The sequence below is a fragment of the Pseudophryne corroboree genome (assembly GCF_028390025.1).
Source record: "Pseudophryne corroboree isolate aPseCor3 chromosome 3 unlocalized genomic scaffold, aPseCor3.hap2 SUPER_3_unloc_20, whole genome shotgun sequence".
Classification (NCBI taxonomy): domain Eukaryota; kingdom Metazoa; phylum Chordata; class Amphibia; order Anura; family Myobatrachidae; genus Pseudophryne; species Pseudophryne corroboree.
This window is the reverse complement of record NW_026967509.1, coordinates 2,006,797-2,029,663: the sequence shown is the minus strand read 5'-3', so window position 1 is coordinate 2,029,663 and position 22,867 is coordinate 2,006,797. Positions and strand designations below refer to the sequence as shown.

At 45.6% G+C, this 22,867-nt stretch overlaps 2 protein-coding genes across 4 annotated transcripts in view; one reads left to right on the top strand and one right to left on the bottom strand.

The window, feature by feature from the left end:
• LOC134983676 (zinc finger protein 585A-like) overlaps positions 1-22,867 on the top strand; it is a 158,550-nt gene that overhangs the window by 77,653 nt on the left and 58,030 nt on the right. The window lies entirely within an intron of this gene.
• Positions 1-22,867, bottom strand: part of LOC134983674 (zinc finger protein 271-like) — a 172,106-nt gene that overhangs the window by 120,763 nt on the left and 28,476 nt on the right. The window contains exon 7 of one of the 3 annotated variants that reach the window (XM_063949340.1): positions 4,692-5,573. The exons of the other annotated variants lie outside the window; for them this stretch is intronic. Coding sequence (XP_063805410.1) covers positions 4,692-5,573 — 882 coding nt within the window. The remainder of the gene's footprint in view (positions 1-4,691; positions 5,574-22,867) is intronic. 3 annotated transcript variants of the gene reach the window in all.

Sequence of the window (22,867 nt, the reverse complement as noted above, 5' to 3'; positions counted from 1 at the left end):
GCCTTGTGTGTAAATAAGCTCTGAATAATTGTATAATGTTATGGTATAAATAATGTAAAGTCAGTGTTCTAAAGACACAGGCTCATTGATGAATTCTGTCTTGGTCCACGCTCCTCTGCGCAGAATATTGGGTGTGGTTCCCTCTTTGATAATAAATTCTATATGCTGAATATCATCACAACGGAGAACTCTCTATTATTATTATAATTCGGCTTTAACACCAGACTTGTTGTATTGGGACTGTTTTCTTTTGTTTTCACTTGAGACGGAAAGGGCTGAAAAGCCAGAATTTTAGGCTTGAATTTGTATGTGGAAGGAAACTTCACTTTTTTGGAGTCTGCTTCTGACTCCAAGATACTGGTTAATTCTTTATCAAAAAGAATATCTCCAGTAAAAGGTAAACACTCCAAAACCTTTTTGGATTCTGAATCAGCTTTCCATGTACGTAGCCAAACTGCTCTGCGAGCGGCTACTGCTGAAGCTGATGCCTGAGAGGCAATAGTACCCATATTCAAGGCTGCTTCTTCCAAAAACATTGCAGCCTGTTTGACATGTGCTACGTGAGATTTCTGCTCTCTAGATGCAATTGAAAGATCCATTTCCAATGCATCAGCCCAGGCAGCCACTGCTTTTGCCAGCCAGGCTGAAGCTTTGATTGATCTTATGATTGCCCCAGACGGGGCAAAATATTTTTTTTGCCAAAAACCATCCACTCTCCTATCCATGACACCATTTAATGATGTTGAAGGCAGAGGTAATGTGGATATTCCCACTAATAGAATTACATGCGTATCTACTTTGGGGGCCACCTCCCTATTTAAACAGTCCTCAGCCAGAAGAGGATAACTGGAATTCCATTTCCTTGGAATTCTAAATTTCTTACTGGGTGTAACCCAAGCCTCTTCTATAAATTTCCTTCAGCTGTCCTGACCCAGGAAACTCAGTCCTGACTGTTTTGGGACATTTAAACACAGGTGACTTGGATTTTAACACAGGCTCTGCTGATTATTCTAAGGATAGAATGGCTTTCATCGCATTAATTAACTCAGATACGTCCCCTGAGCTGAGACCTTCCGCCTCAGCTTCGTATGCAGAAGCAGAGTATAATGAGTCTTCATTCTCCAACGAATCCTCATCTGAAGCATGTGTAGACTGTAAAGATATTGTTTCATGTCTATGTGATTTACTTACCACTGTCCTTTCAGCCTGTTTTTGTTGTGAGGCTGCTGCTTCCCCTGCTGGATGTGATAAACCCCAGGTGGAATGCTGCATGTAAGGGTTAATAGTGTAACCTAACCCTGGTACAGAAGTTGGAATTATCTGCTCAGCTACACTGGATATTGTCTATAAAAAGGTAGCCCATGGGGGTTCAACTTGCACCTGTGTCCTGCTTGAATTTGTCAAGACTTTGATGAAAGCTAAAACTATGTTTCTGAACCAGATCCTGAGAGGTTAACCCAGCTTTGACTAACATGATATGAGTGTTGGTGCTGCTGTGAGTGTATTTTCCTCACCCTTGCTGCTCTTAGACATGATAAATAATCAGACACTTGCACAGTGTACTACACAATTTGTGACTGTAATCACTTAAAATTTTGTTAAAGTGACATAAAATCCGACCCTACCCTGCTTTGTACAAGCATTGAAGATCGGAATAGTCAGAAAAAACTGACATAATTATAGTAAATGCAGCAGTCACAGGTTATACATTAGTATAATCAGCAATATGAGCACATAGTCAACTACAAATACATTTCAAGTAAGTAGGAGAAACATATTACTGAGATAGAGCATCAAGCGACTGGAACCGGAAGTGACATTGGGCGCGCACACACAAGGACGCACACGAGGATGGAGCGACAAGGTGCTAGAGCCGTGAGCCGGGGGAGCCAGAAGCCGGCAGCAAGGGGGAAGCCAGCGGCCGGGGAGAGACAATAGTCAAGAGGAAGCAGAGGCCGGAGGAAGCCAGCAGCTGGTGGGGAAGGGAGCCTGCAGCCGGGGAGAACAACTTCTGTGCACAGATCAGTGGAGCAGGGAGCAGATAATTATTAACTTTCCCTATTAGCTTTTCCCACTGTGTTGTATAACTGATTGTCTTCCTTTGTCCATTACTGTATTTTATTGTTGAGTCCCTGTATTTGTACTAAATGTATCCTTATCCTATCCATTTATTTATATATATTTGTTTTTATTTATTGTCCCTTATTCCTTTATTTTATTTATTTATTATTTGTCAGTGAGACAGTGTCTCTGGCACAGCTGTGTAATCATGATGTGAGTGTGTGTGCTGAGTAGTGAGTACTGCTAGCAGCAAGTCTCACAGCTTAACTGCAGTGTAGCAGTGTGGTGGGGGTGGGGAGAAGGGGGTTGCTACACCAATGAGTCAAGGAGAGGAGGAGTGGTTGGATGGGACTCACACAGCAGGTGGTGAAAAGCTTAAAAAGGAGGAGTGGTTGGAAGGGGAAGGAACTGGTAGGTGTAGAAGGGATTAGTGAGGGTAAGGACTCTCAAGGGAAATTGGAGTGGGATCCCACAGGTACCAAACTGGGTAAAGAGCAGCTTTTAGGAAGGAAATTGGTGAGCCAGTCCCTGTGGTTGACCCTTCTCTGCCTCATGCGGGATGGATCCTTGGAATCTCCAGTTCCTCAGGAGGCTGTGGATTCATCTTGCCCACTACCTGGTGGTTCTGTGGTCATCTCAGGCCATGAACCTCCCAGATGCCTGGCCTCCAGATTAACATGTAATGGTCATGGAGGTGGTCCTGGGCTCTGTAGAGGAGGAGGTGGAACAAGCAAAGGAAAGTTGTGTCCCTTCAGAAGGGGCAGTGGTGGACATTGTGAATGGTGAAGGGAAGGTTTTGTGGGTGAAGAGGGAGTTATGCCATATATCCCAGAAGTATGGGTCCTCAGCCTATATGATGTGCCACCATTAATGTGGCTTCTGTCTTGTCCGACCAAGCTTGATTTATGGGCTTTGTCATTTTTTTAAGCAGGATAAAGGCTGAGTTTTTTATTTCTGCAGTAGACTAGAATAAGTCCAGACAGTCCACTTCCATTATACCACCGGAATGTGACGGTCAGTGACCACCGTGCCATCACTTACCTGTATGCTTACACGAAACAGAATGATGGAACACTTACACGGTTTCTTTACATCTTCTGGGGTCCACTCCGAGATTAGACATTATGGCGTAATTACTCAGATAGGAATATAAAACAGAATAAAAATAAAAGCTATGATGCAATAATTAGATGCAAACAAAAGCTTTTATTATGATATCAGAGGAGTATCCGCACCATATAGATGTAACATACAACAAACCACCGCAGATGGAACCCGGGTGACTCTAATGCACATGATAATGTACAGGGTATATATGGATAGGATCTTGTATCAGAAAACACTCAGCACTCCTTATCAAGATGAGTGTCAGGAACAAGTTAGGCAAACTACAAGTGAAAACACGTTCCAATGGCCGCCATATTGTCGTGCAGCAATACAGATTGTGCAAACTGGTATTAGACATTCACATTTACACAAAGCACAAGATACAAAATAAACAGCAGAAAAAAGACCTAAGCATTTGGGATGTATTATTTAGGAAGTAAATAGAGGTACATTAATGAAAAGCGTGAGTAACAGTCATCAGTCTGCTTGTGAAGGTCTCTAGAGTGGAGGCCTCTTGGACTGTGCAAGGCAGTGAGTTCCATGGTCAGGGCTGCAAAGCTAAACGTTCAACCCTTAAATGAATGACAGGAGATTCTTGGTACTGCTGGTAACAGTCCTTCATCTGTAGAAGCAAGCAGGGCAGTAAGGAGGCAGAAGCTGCTTCTAGTACCTTGGACCATGTAATGTTGAGCTGGGAAAGTCAGTTAGCCAATTATGAAATAGATTTGTCATCTTACAGGCAGCCGGTGAAGGGAGCAGAGAATGGATGTTATGTGGCAGGAACGGGCTGGTTAGGTAACAGCTTGGCTGCTGCATTCTGTACTAGCTGCAAGCTCTGTAATTCTTTTGCTGGGTGACCCAGGTAGATGGCATTGCAGTAGTCTATGAACTTCTGAGGGAATCAAGTGCTTGATTCTGGCTATGGTCCACAGATGGAAGAATGAGGATTTGTATGTGGCAGATACCTGATGTATGTGTCAGCCACATACCAGGACAACACAAAGATTCAGCACATGTTCAGTATTTTCAATTCTGAGCACCAAAGCATAAATCCAGATGGTTGGTAAAGCTGTAGTCTTGTCCTTTGTTGGTGAGCTTCTATTATGTTTCACAAAGACTGAGTCACAGCCAACTGGCATCATCCACCCCTGGAGCTCAGCTAGACAACCATTTAGGATTGGTATTAGGCTCTCAGTACATGGAGCAAAAAGCAGGTCATCTGCATAGCAGTGGTAGACCAGGCCATGACGTCTGATTATATCACCCAGTGGTAGCATTTATATTGCATAAAGCATAGGAGATAGGATTGACCCTTGAGGAACATTGCATGACAGTGATAATTATACTCCAGAAGATGTAAATGGTTCCGTACTTGGGTAATGTCTAATATGTTCAACAAGAGCGGATTTATTTCTCTCACAGCATGAAAATGGCTTCTCATCTGTGAAATCGCTGATGTTTAACAAGAACTGATTTAAATGCAAAACATTTCCCACACTCAGAACAGGAATACGGCCTCTCACCTGTGTGACTTCTCTGATGTGTAACAAGATGTGATTTTGTTGCAAAACATTTTCCACACGCAGAACAGGAATACGGCTTCTCACCTGTGTGACTTCTCTGATGTGTAACAAGATCTGATTTCTGTGCAAAACATTTCCTACACTCAGAACAGGAATATGGCTTCTCACCTGTGTGACTTCTCTGATGTGTAACAAGATGTGATTTTGTTGCAAAACATTTTCCACACGCAGAACAGGAATACGGCTTCTCACCTGTGTGACTTCTCTGATGTGTAACAAGATGTGATTTTGTTGCAAAACATTTCCTACACTCAGAACAGGAATATGGCTTCTCACCTGTGTGACTTCTCTCATGTTCAACAAGACCTGATTTCTGTGCGAAACATTTCCCACACTCAGAACAGGAAAATGGCTTCTCACCTGTGTGAGTTCTCTTATGTGTAACAAGATTTGATATACATGCAAAACATTTCCTACACTCAGAACAGGAATATGGCTTCTCACCTGTGTGACTTCTCTGATGTGTAACAAGAATTGATTTATATGTAAAACATTTCCCACACTCAGAACATGGAAATGGCTTCTCAACTGCCTTAGCTGGTTGATTGGTAATAGGCTTTGTGTTCTGTGTAAAATATTTGGCATCTATAGAACAGGGAAACTCTGTATCTACTCTCAGAGCTGTAACAGATGCACCAATATCAGAGTGATCAGGAGAACATTTCCCAGGACCAGAGGGATCAGCTAATAGAGCTGGATGTAGAATTGGGGTAATGGGGTTATCTCCTGGAGAATCCTGTCTACTGTCATTATCGGTTATTTCAGAATCCAGGGATAACATTAGATGTCCTTCTGAGATGTTCCTGCTTGTGTGCCCATCTGCTGGAAATAAAATACATTAATATATAAAATGAGTAGACAAGACCCAGGGTGTTATAGGACACAATATATAATTCTATAACTGACATTTTTTACCTGAAATCATTGCTTTTATGTTTATTAAAAAACAAAAAAGCTAGGATGCTTAGACTGGAGCTTGATCAACACTGAACGCTCATGTGGGATTACTAGAGGAGACATGGACACTCATGTGGGATTACTAGAGGTGACATGGACGCTCATGTGGGATTACTAGAGGTGACATGGACACTCATGTGGGATTACTAGAGGTAACATGGACGCTCATGTGGGATTACTAGAGGTGACAAATGCAAAATCATGCACTTGGGTCTCAAAAATCCAAAGGCTAAATATAGTATTAATGGCGCTATACTGGAAACTACCGAGGAGGAAAGGGATCTAGGAGTCACTATTTCAGATGACTTAAAGGCAGGTAAGCAATGTAACAAAGCAATCAGGAAAGCTAGTCAGATGCTTAGCTGCATTGGGAGAGGAATCAGCAGCAGAAAGAAGTAATAATGCCACTGTATAGGTCATTGGTACAGCCTCATCTAGAATACGGTGTTCAATTCTGGAGGCCATATCTTCAAAAGGATATTAATACATTAGAAAGTGTACAAAGAAGGGCAACTAAAATGGTGCATGGCCTACATCACAAAACATACCCAGAAAGACTAAGAAATCTCAATATGTATAGTTTGGAGCAGAGAAGGGAAATGGGGGACATGATAGAAACTTTCAAATATAATCAAGGGTTTTAACAAAGTCCAGGAGGGAAACATTCTCCAAATGAAGAGAAGCAATAGGACACGGGGATATGCCCTGAGACTGGAGGGGGATGGGGAGGGGGGGGGGGGGTTCAGGTGAAATTTGCGGAAAAATTACTTCACAGAAAGGGTAGTGGACAAGTGGAATAGTCTCCCATCGGAGGTGGTAAAGGCTAAGACAGTAGAGCAATTTAAACATGCCCTAAGGATAGACCCAAGGATATCCTTACAAAGAAATAAGGATCAAATAAGGTTAGAGATAAAAATAATGTAGAAAAAAAAAAGGGGGGGCAGACTAGATGGGCCAAGTGGTTCTTATCTGCCGTCAAATTCTATGTTTCTATGACATGGACGCTCATGTGGGACTACTAGAGGTGACATGGACGCTCATGTGGGATTACTAGAGGTGACACGGGCGCTCATGTGGGATTACTAGAGGTGACATGGACGCTCATGTGGGATTACTAGAGGTGACATGAGCGCTCATGTTGGATTACTAGAGGCGACATGAGCGCTCATGTGGGATTACTAGAGGTGACATGAGCGCTCACGTGGGATGATTAGAGGTGACATGGACGCTCATGTGGGATTACTAGAGTTGACATGGGCGCTCGTAGGTTTACTAGAGGTAACATGGGCGCTCATGTGGGATTACTAGAGGTGACATGGATGCTCATGTGGGATTACTAGAGGTGACATGGACGCTCATGTGGGATTACTAGAGGTGACATGGACGCTCATGTGGGATTACTAGAGGTGACATGGACGCTCATGTGGGATTACTAGAGGTGACATGAACGCTCATGTGGGATTAATAGAGGTGACATGGACGCTCATGTGGGATTACTAGAGGTGACATGGACGCTCATGTGGGATTACTAGAGGTGACACGGACGCTCATGTGGGATTACTAGAGGTGACAAGGGCGCTCATGTGGGATTACTAGAAGTGACACGGACGCTCATGTGAGATTAGTAGAGGTGACACGGACGCTCATGTGATATTAGTAGAAGTGACACGGACGCTCATGTGAGATTAGTAGAGGTGACACGGACGCTCATGTGAGATTAGTAGAGGTGACACGGATGCTCATGTGGGATTACTAGAGGTGACAGGGCCGCTCATGTGGGATTACTAGAGGTGACACGGACGCTCATCTGAGATTAGTAGAGGTGACACGGACGCTCATGTGAGATTAGTAGAGGTGACACGGACGCTCATGTGGGATTACTAGAGGTGACATGGCCGCTCATGTGGGATTTCTAGAGGTGACACGGATGCTCATGTGGGATTACTAGAGGTGACATGGACGCTCATGTGGGATTACTAGAGGTGACATGGACGCTCATGTGGGATTACTAGAGGTGACATGGACGCTCATGTGGGATTACTAGAGGTGACATGGACGCTCATGTGGGATTACTAGAGGTGACATGGGCGCTCATATGGGATTACTAGAGGTGACATGGATGCTCATATGGGATTACTACAGGTGACATGGGCTTTGCAATAATAAAACAGCAAAGATGAGAAAGTGCTGTCCTGTTTGCTCACTAATAATAGGATTTTAATATACCTACCAGTAAATCTTTTATTTGCAGTCCGTAGAGGATGTTGGGGATGCATCAAAGACCGTGGGGTATAGACGGGTCCTGTGGAGCCTTGGGCACTATAAAATTTGAATAGTGTGGGTTGGCTCCTCCCTCTATGCCACTCCTCCAGACCTCAGTTTAGGAACTGTGCCTGAGGAGATGGACAACCTCGAGAGAGGATACTACAAAATTGTGTGGTGAGATTTCACCAGATCACACTGAATTTATAACATGCAACCACATGTAACTCAATGAAAACATGTCAGTATACATGACCAAAGAGTGGCAACAAATGCTGCCATTACTGAACAAGTAACAACCGTACAGGAACACATCAGCACTGGGCGGGCGCCCAACATCCTCTACGGACTACGAGAAAAGGATTTACCGGTAGGTATATTAAAATCCTATTTTCTCTTATTTCCTAGAGGATGTTGGGGATGCATCAAAGATCATGGGGCCTATACCAAAGCTCCCACTAGGGGAGGGAAAGTGCTGATGTACCCTGCAAACTAATTGACCCAACTGGAGGTCATCAGAGGCCAAAGTATCAAACTTGTAGAACTTAGCAAATGCGTTTGATCCTGACCACGCAACTGCTCAGCAAATTTAAGTGCCGAGACACCTCGGCCAAATGTCCAGGAAGAGCCCACTATACGAGTAGAGTGATGCTTTACCGATTTAGGTTCCGGCAAACCTGCCGCAGAAAACATGCTGAATAGTACATTCGATCCAGCGAGAAATAGTTTGCTTAGAAGCAGCACACCCAATTTTAATTGGGATCATGAAGTACAAACAATGCTTCCGACTTTATAAGAGGAGCAGTCCTCTTCACATATACCTTCAAAGCCCGGACCACGTCCAAGGACTTACTGAAGTAGAAATGTCAGTAGCCACTGACACCACAACAGGTTGGTTGATATGAGAAACTGACACAACCCTTGGAAGGAATTGTTGACGCATCCTTAGCGCAACTCAAAGCTCATGAAAAAACAAAGAGGGCTCTTGTGGGATAAGGCCCCACATTCCAACACCCGCCTTGCAGATGCCAATGCTAACAAAGTGATCAGCTTTCATGTAAGAAACTGAAATTCTGCCTCTCATAAAGGTTCAATGAATCCGAATGCAGGACTTGTAACATAACAGCAACATCCTATGGCTCCGTAGGAGGCACAAAAAAAAAGAGGCTGTATACGTAGAACCCTTTTCAAGAAAGTTTGCACCACAGGAAACGCAGCCAATGGTTTCCGGAACAAAAAACAAAGAAGGCCAAAAACTGGACCTTGAGCAAGCCTAATCGTAGGCACACAACCACACGGAACTGTGGAAATAAAAGGAAAGACCTAAGTGGAACCCCACCAAAGGAAGTTTCTTGGACGTACACCAAAACATCTTTCCTCCAATAATTATGGTAAAGTCTTGACGTGACTCCATCCCCTGCCTGAATAGCATAGGGATGACTTTGCTCGGAATACCATTCCGAGCTAATATCAGGCGCACAACTTCCATATCATCAAACTGATATGCGGTAAGTGTTTATTAAGAACTGACCCCTGCAGACGCAGGTCCTTTTGATGATGCGGAAGCCTTCGAACCTTAGAAAGTAACCTGAGAGCCTGAAAACAAGCTCTCCTTGGCCGTCCCAGGGCAATGAGGGACGCCAGATTTTATGTTCCATTAAGTGTAACTGGAGGGAACACCTCCATTGACTAAACGCCCCTGGAACCAACAGAGGGCTGACTGCCACTGAATGTGGGTTTGTTCTGGAACCCAGTGTTCAAAACTTTATTTTGAGATAAAACATTTGTTCCACCCTACAGAGGAACGTCCCAAATGTTTTAGTTTTTTGACGTAAACTATGTCAGTCCGACCTTCGTTACAGAATGTTTGTGTGAAGAAGTCAGACAAGTCGTGGAAGTTCTCCCCTTGCGCGAATGTCTGTCAAATTTTCTCCTGAGAGAGGAGGATCCAGGTCCGACTTCTGAACCTGCGTTCCTCGAGTAGATGGAACCATTTTACCCCTTTTCAGGGAATGAAATCTAGGTGGAAGCTCAACGGCGTACTCACCGTTACATCCTAAAATGTGCTCTGAACACTTGTCCTAGAGATTTCGCTAGAAGAACTCGTTCTGGAATCGTTAAATTACGCCACAGCAGTGCTGTGAGATATTATGGGATTAGGGAAGATGTGAATATCTGGACATGGACCCTCTGCAACTACGAGAGGCCTAAGAACCTCCGGAACTGATCTAACAGAGCAGCACTGCCAATCATATATAGGTACGAAGCAGAGGTCAAGTGGGAAGCGCGCCTAGCCCCGCCAGTCATAGAGACTGCCTTTCCAAATGGAAATCAGAGATTTAGTTTCCAAATTAATTTTGATAATTCCACCAGGTGGGAGCCAGTTAAGTCATTGACTTGCGACCGTAGGTAATGCATACCCGTAGCGGATCCCTGTCTCCCACCTGAGTGGACTTCCAGGGGGAAGCGTCATGCGAAAATAGTAGGTGGAACAGATGTCATATTCTGTTCCTGCCCCTCCTTTCCCGAAAAAAAGGCGGGGACCTCGGGACCTTACCGTTATCCGGCTCCTAGGGTCAAGAAAAGAGCATCCCTACCAATCGAACATTTATATACATATATAAAATTCTAACAGAGGTCCTGCATACTTTCCAATAGTACTGGAAACCCATGCACCCACAATAGGTGGCCTGAAGACAGTTTTACTGGCCGAGTATATAAATCAGAGTGTAGGCTCAAGTATGCGGCCAGCCTGTTCTTTCAGTGAAGCTGAACCGGGGACGGGTCAGGTAATAGTAATCTGATAATATGGACACAGCGGTGTGCACCACAGGAGAAATCTCCCAATATGTCTTATCCTTTTCAGGACACGGCTAAGCCGTGAAAATACCCTTAAGAATCAGGACTTATGTGCCTGGGATTTTCCAGGTGTGTTCAAACATAGCATCAGAAATAGGGGATGTTATCACAGGCTTCGTATTTATAGTAAAATATTCTCTTATCTCCTGTACAGGAGTGTAACAGCGATTTCTAACTCTTCCCCCAAGTTTGCATCATAGTTTGAATACACTTTGTTAGGATAGCATTCTGTCTACAGATCCCCTCTCACGTCCCCGTGTCGACATCTGACGACTTGCATTATACGTGTAAAAGCACGCTTCGAGGGACATGAAGGGTCTGAAGAAGTTTTCAGACTGTATAAATATATCATTCAACTGAGAAATTATAAACTTAACTTCTCTAAATCCTCATCATGGGGACCAGGAGACACGACACCGTCCTGTCTTACTGACATGAAGCAATAGCTGAATTACATTCTGCATTGACTGACGTATATATATATATTTTCCTTATAGACATGATATACTGTAATGTTACACATACACAGATACACAGTGTGTATACTGATTTATCAGATTAATAGGACAGGAATTCATACAGTCCACATCCTCTGATATACTCTTTAGACTGATAATGTGAACTTTCACCCTCATACCCAGACGGTCTGCAACATTTACCTCAGAGAATAATCAGATCAATACAGAAGTATGAACCAGCCACATACCAGCGCTAATAGAAACTTTTTTTATAACCTTCTACTGAATTAATACATTAACATCATCCCAAAATACATCCCCCTATACTTATAACACCCTGTTACCAGTGAGTTATGAGCAGTGGTGCAAGTATGCGGGTACGGGTGGGTACGGCGTACACTTTAGAATTTAGCCGTGGGTATGCCGTACCCACACAGACGGGCCGCCGCTCCTCTTCCCTCCCTGCCTCTGCTGCTCCCCACACCGCCGCTGATGTGAGGGGAGGAGAGTGCAGCCTGCGCTTCTCCTTCCCCTCAGTCTCCGGCGGTTGCGAGTGTCTTCGTTCAAGTCAGCGCCGCCCATGAGCCAATCAGAGCTCGCGGGACCGATTCTCCAGAAGAAGTAAGGGTCATCGATCTTCCAGCAGAAGATCCAGCAGATCCGCATACCAAGCCCTCCTTGGCCAGTCCGGAGCAATGAGGATTGCCAGAACCTTTGTTCTTCTTACAAGTTGAAGAACTGTTGGAATCAGAGGAAGTGGAGGGAACACATACACTGACGTGAAAACCCACGGTGTTACCAGTGCATCCACCGCCAATGCCTGCAGGTCTCTCGACCTGGAACAGTACCTCCGCAGCTTCTTGTTGAGATGGGAGGCAATCATGTCTATGTGAGGAACCCCCCACCAACCGGTTACCTCCTCGAACACCTCCAGGTGGAGACCCCTCTCTCCTGGATAGAGATAGTGTCTGCTGAGGAAGTCTGCTTCCCAGTTGTTTACTCCCGGAATGAAGATTGCGGACATCGCCACTGCGTGCCTTTCTGCCCAGAGGAGGATTCTTGACACCTCCGACATTGCAGCCCTGCTCTTCGTTCCGCCTTGTCGGTTTATGTAGGCCACGGTGGTCACGTTGTCCGACTGCACCTGAACAACTCGATCCTGTAGGTGGTGTGCTGCTTGAAGAAGGCCGTTGTACACGGCCCTTATCTTCAGGATGTTTATTGGGAGAAGAGATTCTTGATACGACACCATCCTTGGAAGGTTTCTCCCTGAGCGACTGCTCCCCAACCTCTTAGACTTGCATCCGTAGTTAGAAGAATCCAGTCCTGAACCCAGAACCTTCGGCCTTCCAGAAGGTGTGGTAGTTGTAGCCACCAGAGGAGCGAAATCCTGGCTCTTGGTGACAGACGTATCCTCTGGTGCATATGTAGGTGAAATCCCGACCGATGGTCCAAGAGATCCATCTGAAAGGATCGAGCATGAAACCTTCCGTGCTGCAGAGCCTCGTAGGAGGCAACCATCTTCCCCAGAAGGCGGATACACTGATGAACCGATACCCGGGAAGGCTTCAAGACACCCCGGACCATTGTTTGAATCACCATGCTTTCTCTACCGGTAGAAACACCTTCTGCACCTCCGTGTCGAGGATCATTCCCAGGAAAGACAGCCTCCTTGTTGGCTCCAGATGAGACTTTGGAAGGTTCAGGATCCAACCGTGCTCCTTGAGCAGATGTGTTGTGAGAACAATGGATCTTAATAACTTCTCCCTGGACGAAACCTTGAGCAGGAGATCGTCCAGATACGGAATTATGTTCACCCCCTGCTTGCGGAGGAGAACCATCATCTCTGCCATCACCTTGGTGAAGACCCTCAGTTGAAATGGATACTGTTCGTTTAACAGTGCAAACCTGAGATAAGCCTGATGCGGCGACCAAATGGGAATGTGGAGGTACGCATACTTGATGTCCAGGGACACCAGGAATTCCCCCTCCGTCAGTCCTGAGATGACAGCTCTCAGAGACTCCATCTTGAACTTGAACTCCCTGAGATAAAGGGTCAAAGACTTTAAACATAGAATTTGTTGGCAGATAATAACCACTTGGCCCATCAGTCTGTCCCTTTTTTTATTACATTATTTTTATCTCTAACCTTGTTTGATCCATATTTCTTTGTAAGGATATCCTTATGTCCATTCCATGCATGTTTAAATAGCTCTACTGTCTTAGCCTCTACCACCTCCGATGGGAGGCTATTCCACTTGTCCACTACCCTTTCTGTGAAATAATTTTTCCGCAAATTTCCCCTGAACCTCCTCTCCTCCAGTCTCAGTGTATGTCCTCGTGTCCTATTGCTTCTCTTCATTTGGAGAATGTTTCCCTCCTGGACTTTGTTAAAACCCTTGATATATTTGAAAGTTTCTATCATGTCCCACCTTTCCCTTCTCTGCTCCAAACTATACATATTGAGATTTCTTAGTCTTTCTGGGTATGTTTTGTGATGTAGGCCATGAACCATTTTAGTTGCCCTTCTTTGTACCGTTTCTAATGTATTAATATACTTTTGAAGATATGGCCTCCAGAATAGAACACAGTATTCTAGATGAGGCCGTACCAATGACGTATACAGTGGCATTATTACTTCTTTCTTTCTGCTGCTGATTCCTCTCCCAATGCAGCCAAGCATCTGACTAGCCTTCCTCATTGCTTTGTTACATTGCTTACCTGCCTTTAAATCATCTGAAATAGTGACTCTTAGATCCCTTTCCTCCTCAGTAGTTTCCAGTATAGTGCTATTAATACTATATTTAGCCCTTGAATTTTTGAGACCCAATTGCATGATTTTGCATTTTTTGGCATTAAACTGTAATTGCCACACTCTTGACCATTCCTCTAGTCTACCTAGATCCTCAATCATTTGTTTTACCCCACCTGGTGTGTCTACCCTATTGCATACCTTTGTGTCATATGCAAAAAGGCATACTTTCCCTTTAATGCCATTTGCAATGTCACCAATAAAGATATTAAAAAGCACTGGTCCAAGTACAGATCCCTGGGGTACTCCACTGGTAACATTTCTCTCCTGTGAATGCACTCCATTTACCACAACTCTCTGTTTTCTATCCTTCAACCAAGATCTTATCCATTCAATAATCCTAATATTTAATCCCAAACTTTCATGTTTATTTAGCAGTCTGCGATGTGGAACAGTGTCAAAAGCCTTACTAAAGTCTAGATAAACTATATCCATGGCTCCACCTTTATCCATCACTTTAGTCACACAGTCAAAAAAATCAATAAGATTTGTTTGACATGATCTCCCCCCAGTGAATCCATTGTTTGGGATCCTGTAAATTGCTGGATTTGAGATAATCTACAACTCTTTCTTTTAAGAGTGTTTACATCAATTTCCCTACTACTGATGTAAGACTCACCGGTCTGTAGTTGTTTGCCTCTTCCTTGCTTCCACTTTTGTGCAGTGGGACTATGTTCGCTCTTTTCCAGTCCTCAGGAATTACTCCTGTAGCTAATGACTGGTTGAATAATTCTGTCAATGGTGATACCAGCACCTCTAAGTTCTTTTAGTATCCTTGGATGTATCCCATCTGGCCCCATAGATTTGTCCACTTTCAGCTTTGAGAGTTCTGTTAGGACCTTCTCCTCTGTAAATGTACTTGTTTCATTTTCCTGAACATCCCTGCAACTTAACTGTGGCCCCTTCCCCTCTCTTTCAGTAGTAAATACTGAGCAGAAATAATTATTAAGATGATCTGCTACTAAATTGTTTCCCTCAACAAAACTACCAGTGTCTGTCTTTAGTTTTATTATTCCATCTTTTTTTACTTTTTTACTTTTTTATTGAATTTTTCCAGAGAAAAACAAAAACATTAAATACAGAACAAAACCAGAACATCAAACAAAACAAAGAAAAGGGTACAGGAAGAAGACTGTAAATAATACAATCTGTGTCACAGTGTCACATAGAAGAAAATAATAAGTGTCTCGACAAAATCTCAAATTTACATACTAAGCCTCAATCAGGTATTCCACCTATCCCACTTGCTAAAGTAATGGGGCAGGGTCCCTCTAGACCTATGCGTAAACCTCTCATGTCCTGACACCTCATTCACTAGAGCTCGCCAATTGTACACATTAGGGGAAGAGGTAGCAAACCAGTTACGTGCTATAATCACCTTAGCTAAGGTAGTCAGGCAAAGAACATATTTGTATAATGCCGGGCAGTAGGATTCCTCTAAGTCTAGCGCAAACATACACAGTGCAGGAGAAAGGGGGGGCAGCGTAGGTTCAGCAAGCAGAATGTCCGACCAGACTGCTTCCCAAAAGGCATATACAGGGGGGCACAGCCATAGTAGATGCCAAAAGGTAGCTTCAGGGGCACCACATCTTGGGCAGGTAGTACCAGGCTGTAGCCCTGCCCTACATAAAGAAACTGGAGTTCTATACGTCCTATGCAAAACAAAGAATTAAACCTGCTGGTACTCGACACACTGAGTACAACACCTGGAGCCACTGGTCATCTGTAAGTGAGCCAATGTCTTGCTCCCATTTAAGTTTAAGTTGGTCAAATATATTCGGGCAGATGTGGGCATTGAGACTACCGTATAAAATAGAAACATGGTGTCTTGTACCAAAATTCATAACCATGTCTTTAATCAGAGAATCAGAAATGTACGGGGGCGAGGTCCCAAACTGTGTCCGTACCGCATGGCAGAGCTGTAGATAGCAGTGAAAGGATCTATTGGATATTTCAAGCTCCTTCTGCAGTTGTGTGAAAGATTTGAAAACACCGTTATCATATAGTTGTGAGACTGTGTTAAGGCCCGCCCCAATCCATGTTGTCCTGTGAGAGCTGCAATAACTCCCTATACGCTGGGTTGAACCAAAGTGGCGTGTCAGAGTCTGTACCTTGCCATGCATAATAGGAGTGAGCTTGGCGCCATACAAGTAGCGACTGACGGAGTAAAGGAGGAAGACCAGCAGTAGAAGAGGCAGAGAGAAGGAACTGGACAGGGGAGAAGTGAGACCCCACATACTCGGCAAAAGAATCTCTCAAACGTGGGACTATCCCTACTGAGAATCCAATTAGACAAATGTGCCAGTTGAGCAGCTAGATAATAGGCCCGGAGATTGGGAAAGCCCAAACCCCCATCCAATTTATCCTTAACCAGAGCTCTCAGGGCAACCCTAGGCGTTTTATCGCCCCAAACAAAAGAGGAAAGCACACTATCAATGCTAGTAAAAACTTTCTTGGGGATATAGGTAGGAGAGTGCTGCAATAGATAAAGATACTTTGGTTGTATCACCATCTTGATCAGGTTAATGCGACCCGTGACAGTAAGGGGAAGCTTCTTCCATACATGAATCCGTCGCTTCAGATCCACCGTGACCTGGTCAATGTTTTGATGTACAAAAGACTTAACATTAGGAGTGATCCAGACACCAAGATACTGAAAGCGAAGGGTCTAGGCCAAGGAGGACACAACTGGTAACGGGTCAGGAAGAATACCAGATATGGGAAAGACATTAGATTCATTCCAGTTGATAGTCAGGCCGGAATAAAGGCCAAATGTATCAACAATATCCAGAAGGGAGGACAGGGAAACATCAGGGTCTCTGAGGAACAAGAGCATGTCATCGGCATATAATGCGACAACATCCTCATGGCCGTCAATAGTGATGGCCCTAACAGAAGGGGACGCTCTGATGAGACACGCCAGTGGTTCCACAGCCAGGGAAAACAGGGCAGGGGACAGTGGGCAGCCCTGTCTAGTACCACGGGACAAAGCAAATGGGGACATCACATAGCCATTGACACATATTCGAGCCACGGGGGAGGAATATAGTAATTGTACCCAGCGTATGAATTTGGGGCCAAAAGCAAACCGTCTAAGGACTTCCCACAAATACTCCCACTCCACAGAGTCGAAGGCCTTGGCAGCATCCAAGGAAACCACCACAGCCTCCGACTTGGGCTGGTCCCCCATCTGCATGTGACAAAACAGTCGCCTCAAATTTTGGAGAGTGGACTTGCCTGGCATAAATCCTGTCTGATCATCATGAATGATCGAAGTGATAACACTATTAAGTCTAAGTGCCAGGATTTTGGCCAAGATCTTGACATCAGTAGGTAGCAATGAGATTGGGCAGTAGGATTCTGGGGCCGTAGGGTCTTTACCTGGTTTGAGGATCACCACAATAATAGCTTCAGACATAGAGGGAGGCAAACGAGCACCCTCCAACAAGGCATTAAAGAGAGTCAAAAGATAAGGGACAAAGTATGCACGATATTGTCTATAGACTTCAACCGGTATACCGTCGCTACCCGGGGCCTTTTTATTAGGGAAGGAGGCAATAGCAGCCTCAACCTCCTCCGGAGTGATATTAGCATCTAAAATATCTACAGATTGTTGGGATAGCTGCGGCAGGGTAATGCATAAGATATTGCTGTAGCTGAGTGGAGGTATAAGTGACTCTAGAGGCATACAACGAGGAATAAAAGGACTGGAAGACCTGAGCAATTTCAGGAGTGGCATATACCATTTCACCCTGGGTATCACAGATCTGCTGAATGGAACCCCCAGTCCTCTCCCCCCGAGCCAGAAAAGCCAAGTAACTACCCCCCGTGTCCGATTGTGAATAGAGGGTGTGCTGGGAGAAAAGTAATTTGCGCCTTAATTTATCAAGTAAGTGGTCAGACCAGGCTTTCCTGGCCAAAGCCCACCTTACTCGATCCCCAAGGGTCTTAGTAGTAAGGTAAACCGACTCGGATTGGGAACAGGCAAGCTCCAGGTGCACCTCCTCCTCCCTACTAGACTTCTTGACAGTTGCTATTTGTCTTATGAAGGAGCCCCATAGTGAAGCCTTAAATGCGTCATGCTTAACCAGTTGATCAGAACAGGACGCATTATGAACCCCAAAATCGCTCCATTCACGAGTCAAGGCTTCATGGTCAGTCAGCAAGGTCAACCAAAAGGGATTAAATTTCCACAGTTTAGCCCCACAAACAGGCACAGAATCTAGGGCCACCAGCAAGGGTGAGTGGTCCGAGATTCCCCTCTGTAGGTACTGGACATCCAGTATTCTAGCAGTGAGATCAGGGGAAACGAGGCCAAATCTATTCTCGAGAACGTGTGAAAGCTGGCCGAGTGGCAAGAGTATTGGAGTTGTTTGGGGTGTCTCAACCTCCAAACATCCAGGAGTCCAAGCTAGGAAACCAGCCTCGCAAACGGTGTGGGGGACGGGGAAGCAGAGGGTAGTGAAGGGGGAAGCTCAGCCCATCGATCTAAAAGTTTATCTAAAACATTATTGAAGTCTCCGATGCAAAGGACCGGCGCTGAGGGAGAAGTAGCAATAAAAGACATTGCCTGTCGGAGTACTTCATTATTGTAGGGGGGGGGGATATAAACAGCAAGCATGTGCAAAAGTGTACGGTTAACATACGCCCTAAGGAATACATACCTGCCATATTGGTCAATTTGGCTATGAACTAAATGGAAATTAACCGACTTCCGCACCAAAATTGAAACCCCCCTGGAGTTAGCAGAGAAGGTGGAATGATAGGAGAGACCAACCCAGGGTTTCCTGAGAGCCAAGGTTCTAGTACCAACCAAGTGCGCTTCGGAGAGGCATATGACATCTGCCTTATACTTCCTCACCTGAGATAAAACCAGAGCCCGCTTGATGCGGTCGTTCAGGCCCCTCACATTCCAACCGAGTATGCGGAGTCCAATAACCCTGCAGCCATGAGTATAAGAGAGAAAGGACAGAAGGAGAAAAGAAGCAAGGGGCGAATATGGAGAGGCAGGAGAAGAGAGAAATCCAAGGCAAGCAAGGCACGCAACAGAGAGGAACCCAGAGTGTAGAGGAGGAAGGAGCAAAGGGACCGCTACGGCCCCCTGCCAGCAAACAGGCAGAGCATCCGGAGACCAGAAGGCATGTATAAGAAAAATCATGGACACATTGCAGGTCAAGAAAAAAATAAGATTTTACTCACCGGTAAATCTATTTCTCGTAGTCCGTAGTGGATGCTGGGGACTCCATAAGGACCATGAGGAATAGCGGCTCCGAGACTGGGCACAACTAAAGAAAGCTTTAGGACTACCTGGTGTGCACTGGCTCCTCCCTCTATGACCCTCCTCCAGACCTCAGTTAGGATACTGTGCCCGGAAGAGCTGACACAATAAGGAAAGTATTTGGAATCCCGGGTAAGACTCATACCAGCCACACCAATCATACCGTACAACTCGTGATACTATACCCAGTTAACAGTATGAAATATAACTGAGCCTCTCAACAGATGGCTCAACAATAACCCTTTAGATAAACAATAACTATATACAAGTATTGCAGACAATCCGCACTTGGGATGGGCGCCCAGCATCCACTACGGACTACGAGAAATACATTTACCGGTGAATAAAATCTTATTTTCTCTAACGTCCTAAGTGGATGCTGGGGACTCCGTAAGGACCATGGGGATTATACCAAAGCTCCCAAACGGGCGGGAGAGTGCGGATGACTCTGCAGCACCGAATGAGCGAACTCTAGGTCCTCCTCAGCCAGGGTATCAAACTTGTAGAATTTAGCAAATGTGTTTGACCCCGACCAAGTAGCTGCTCGGCAAAGTTGTAAAGCCGAGACCCCTCGGGCAGCCGCCCAAGAAGAACCCACCTTCCTCGTGGAATGGGCTTTTACTGATCTAGAATGCGGCAATCCAGCCGCAGAATATGCAAGCTGAATCGTACTACAGATCCAGCGAGCAATAGTCTGCTTTAAAGCAGGAGCACCCAGCTTGTTGGGTGCATACAGGATAAATAGCGAGTCAGTTTTCCTGACACTAGCTGTCCTGGAAACATACATTTTCAGGGCCCTGACTACGTCCAGCAACTTGGAATCCTCCAAGTCTTTAGTAGCCGCAGGCACCCCAATAGGTTGGTTCAAATGAAAAGCTGACACCACCTTAGGAAGAATTTGGGGACGAGTCCTCAATTCCGCCCTATCCATATGGAAAATCAGATAAGGGCTTTTACATGACAAAGCCGCCAATTCTAACACACGCCTGGCCGAAGCCAAGGCCAACAGCATGACCACTTTCCACGTGAGATATTTTAGTTCCACGGTTTTAAGTGGTTCAAACCAATGTGACTTTAGGAAATCCAACACCACGTTGAGATCCCAAGGTGCCACTGGAGGCACAAAAGGGGGCTGAATATGCAGCACTCCCTTAACAAATGTCTGAACTTCAGGTAGTGAAGCCAGTTCTTTCTGGAAGAAAATCGATTGAGCCGAAATCTGGACCTTAATGGACCCCAATTTTAGGCCCATAGTCACCCCTGACTGTAGGAAGTGCAGAAAACGGCCCAGCTGAAATTCCTCCGTTGGGGCCTTCCTGGCCTCACACCACGCAACATATTTCCGCCATATGCGGTGATAATGGTTTGCGGTCACTTCTTTCCTAGCTTTAATCAGCGTAGGGATGACTTCCTCCGGAATGCCCTTTTCCTTCAGGATCCGGCGTTCAACCGCCATGCCATCAAACGCAGCCACGGTAAGTCTTGGAACAGACAGGGCCCCTGCTGCAGCAGGTCCTGTCTGAGCGGCAGAGGCCATGGGTCCTCTGAGATCATTTCTTGAAGTTCTGGGTACCAAGCTCTTCTTGGCCAATCCGGAACAATGAGTATAGTTCTTACTCCTATTCTTCTTATTATCCTCAGTACCTTGTGTATGAGAGGAAGAGGAGGGAACACATAAACAGACTGGTACACCCACGGTGTCACTAGAGCATCCACAGCTATTGCCTGAGGGACTCTCGACCTGGCGCAATATCTTTCTAGCTTTTTGTTGAGGCGGGACGCCATCATGTCCACCTGTGGCCGTTCCCAACGGTTTACAATCAGCTGAAAGACTTCTGGATGAAGTCCCCACTCTCCCGGGTGGAGGTCGTGCCTGCTGAGGAAGTCTGCTTCCCAGTTGTCCACTCCCGGAATGAACACTGCTGACAGTGCTAACACGTGATTTTCCGCCCATCGGAGAATCCTTGTGGCTTCTGCCATCGCCATCCTGCTTCTTGTGCCGCCCTGTCGGTTTACATGGGCGACCGCCGTGATGTTGTCTGACTGGATCAGTACCGGCTGGTTTTGAAGCAGGGGTCTTGCCTGACTTAGGGCATTGTAAATGGCCCTTAGTTCCAGAATATTTATGTATAGGGAAATATCCTGGCTTGACCATAGTCCTTGGAAGTTTCTTCCCTGTGTGACTGCCCCCCAGCCTCGAAGGCTGGCATCCGTGGTCACCAGGACCCAGTCCTGTATGCCGAATCTGCGGCCCTCTAGAAGATGAGCACTCTGCAGCCACCACAGCAGAGACACCCTGGTCCTTGGAGACAGGGTTATCAGCCGATGCATCTGAAGATGCGATCCGGACCACTTGTCCAACAGATCCCGCTGAAAGATTCTTGCATGGAACCTGCCGAATGGAATTGCTTCGTAGGAAGCTACCATATTTCCCAGAACTCGCGTGCAGTGATGCACCGACACCTGTTTTGGTTTCAGGAGATCTCTGACTAGAGATGACAATTCCTTGGCTTACTCCTCCGGGAGAAACACCCTTTTCTGGTCTGTGTCCAGAACCATCCCCAGGAACAGTAGACGTGTCGTAGGAACCAGCTGTGACTTTGGAATATTCATATGATGTTGTAGCACCTCTCGAGATAGTGCTACCCCGACCAACAACTGCTCCCTGGACCTCGCCTTTATAAGGAGATCGTCCAAGTACGGGATAATTAAAACTCCCTTTTTTCGAAGGAGTATCATCATTTCGGCCATTACCTTGGTAAATACCCTCGGAGCCGTGGACAGACCAAACGGCAACGTTTGGAATTGGTAATGACAGTCCTGTACCACAAATCTGAGGTACTCCTGGTGAGGAGGGTAAATGGGGACATGTAGGTAAGCATCCTTGATGTCCAGTGATACCATGTAATCCCCTTCCTCCAGGCTTGAAATAACCGCCCTGAGCGATTCCATCTTCAACTTGAACCTTTTTATATAGGTGTTCAAGGATTTCAAATTTAAAATGGGTCTCACCGAACCGTCCGGTTTCGGTACCACAAACATTGTGGAATAGTAACTCCTTCCTTGTTGAAGGAGGGATACCTTGACTATCATCTGCTGGGAATACAGCTTGTGAATTGCCTCTAGCACTGCCTCCCTGTTTGAGGGAGTTGTTGGCAAGGCAGATTTGAGGAAACGGCGAGGGGGTGACGTTTCGAATTCCAGCTTGTACCCCTGAGATACCACTTGTAGAATCCAGGAATCCACCTGTGAGCGAGCCCACTGATCGCTTAAGTTCTTGGGACGGGCCCCCACCGCACCTGGCTCCGCCTGTGGAGCCCCAGCGTCATGCGGTGGACTTAGAGGAAGCGGGGGAGGACTTTTGTTCCTGGGAACTGACTGTATTTTGCAGCTTTTTCCCTCTACCTCTCCCTCTGGGCAGAAAGGACGCGCCTCTAACCCGCTTACCTTTCTGGGGCCGAAAGGACTGTACCTGATAATACGGTGCTTT